Source organism: Octopus sinensis, linkage group LG12 (assembly GCF_006345805.1).
Source record: "Octopus sinensis linkage group LG12, ASM634580v1, whole genome shotgun sequence".
NCBI lineage: Eukaryota > Metazoa > Mollusca > Cephalopoda > Octopoda > Octopodidae > Octopus > Octopus sinensis.
The window spans coordinates 72344282-72345912 of record NC_043008.1 but is presented as its reverse complement, the minus strand read 5'-3'; the positions used below and the strand labels follow the sequence as shown (position 1 = coordinate 72345912).

At 38.6% G+C, this 1631-nt stretch overlaps 1 protein-coding gene across 1 annotated transcript; it reads left to right on the top strand.

The window, feature by feature from the left end:
• Positions 1 to 1032: 1032 nt before the first annotated feature.
• On the top strand, positions 1033 to 1425 carry LOC118765571. The gene is made up of 2 exons (XM_036507780.1): positions 1033 to 1113; positions 1204 to 1425. Exons 1-2 carry the CDS (start codon positions 1033 to 1035, stop codon positions 1423 to 1425), a joined length of 303 nt encoding a protein of 100 aa, XP_036363673.1.
• The last annotated feature ends 206 nt before the right edge of the window (positions 1426 to 1631 follow it).

The window sequence follows — 1631 nt, the reverse complement described above, 5'->3', positions numbered from 1 at the left end:
TTTTCTCTTATGGTAAAAAGGTGCAAAAACACCATATCTGTTCGGTGTCGCTATCTGTCAGGATTCCCAGACATCGATGTTTCTAGCTCCTTAGCTTTAATCAATGGGAAATACGTAAGAGAGCCAACTCTAAATAGATCTTATAAAAAGATTACTCACTGATTCGCACCAGTAGACCGCCACGTCATAGAAATTACCGAAATATTAGCGCTAAGCAGTGTTTAGATTAGTTAAAATATGCTTGTGACATATTTCATCTGCTACAAGGCAAATTCACTGCAACGGTGTTTAAACGCATTTTTAACTTTAGGAATAATTTTCTCTGCGGTAACTGCAGTGAATTTGCCTTTTAGCAATTGAAATATGCCACATCTTTTTCCTACACGGCTTATTTACTTCTTCATTCCTTCTGACTTTCTCTCTGCCCCTCTTTCGTCTCTAGTCCTACAGGGCACTTTCATTTTCCTTTGCGCTGCTCATATTCGCCCGTCTGCCAGTTGCAAGGCTTTTTGTGTATATGTATTACTTTATTTGGTCGTGCTTGTTTTCGTCATTGTCCTGTTGTTCGTTAGCTATTCCGAAACAAGATGAGGACAAATATCTGTCAAATGTAAATAATGTACATAATTCCTCATCTCTTAAATACAGAACTGTATTACCTCCTTCTTTCTTTATATTTTATACACTCCTAATGAAATGATCATTACCAACTGGACTTATTGGATTTCAACTATATATTACACCCCTTTGTTTTGTTTTGATTTGGTTTCCTATGTGTAACCTGATCTATGAAATGATCGTTTTCTATGAGTTCCACCGTATAAGTTAAATCCATACATTGTGCATTATATACTAGAAGTGTATGAAGAGTTTTGAGCATAACCTAGTAACAGGACTGCTAGATAGCTGAAACAATTTATTTCTATTAAGTACAGTCTTTTCTGAGTTTTCTTGTTAATTTTCATGATTCTGATACTTAAATTGCTTTTGTTGCAGGTTTTTGAATAAAGAAGTGTCGAGGTTACAGCGAGAATGGAGAAAACTGCTTATCGTGCTGTCATAAAGTACCTTCATTTGAAAGGCATGACTCCATCAGAAATCCAAGAAGATATGGTAAGAAACTTAACAGACAATGCTCCATGATATGCAACAGACAATGCTCCATGATATGCAACAGACAAACGCTGGGTAAATGAATTCAAGCGTGGCAGGGAGAGTGTGGAAGATGATCCCAGACCAAGGACACCTCCAACGGCAAACATCAAGGACAACCTTGACCTTGCTCTTGGTATGATGATGCAAGATCGCCGAATATCATATCATCAGATTGCCGAGAGAATGGGCATCTCAATTGAAAGAGCAGTCAACATTGTGACAAAAGAACTTGGGTTCTCAAAGGTTTCCGCATGGTGGGTCCCTCGATGAAGATAATTTTCTCTCGAGAGAGAATGTTGGGTTCATCACTACCATCCTAAAACCAAAGAACAACCGAAGCAGTGGAAGCAGACATCTTCTTCTACCCCAAAGAAGGCTATGGTCGTTCCTTCAGCTGGCAAGGTCATGGTGACCGTTTTTGTTTTTTATTCTCAAGGTGTCTTACTTACCGATTACCTTGAAAAGGGTCACACCGT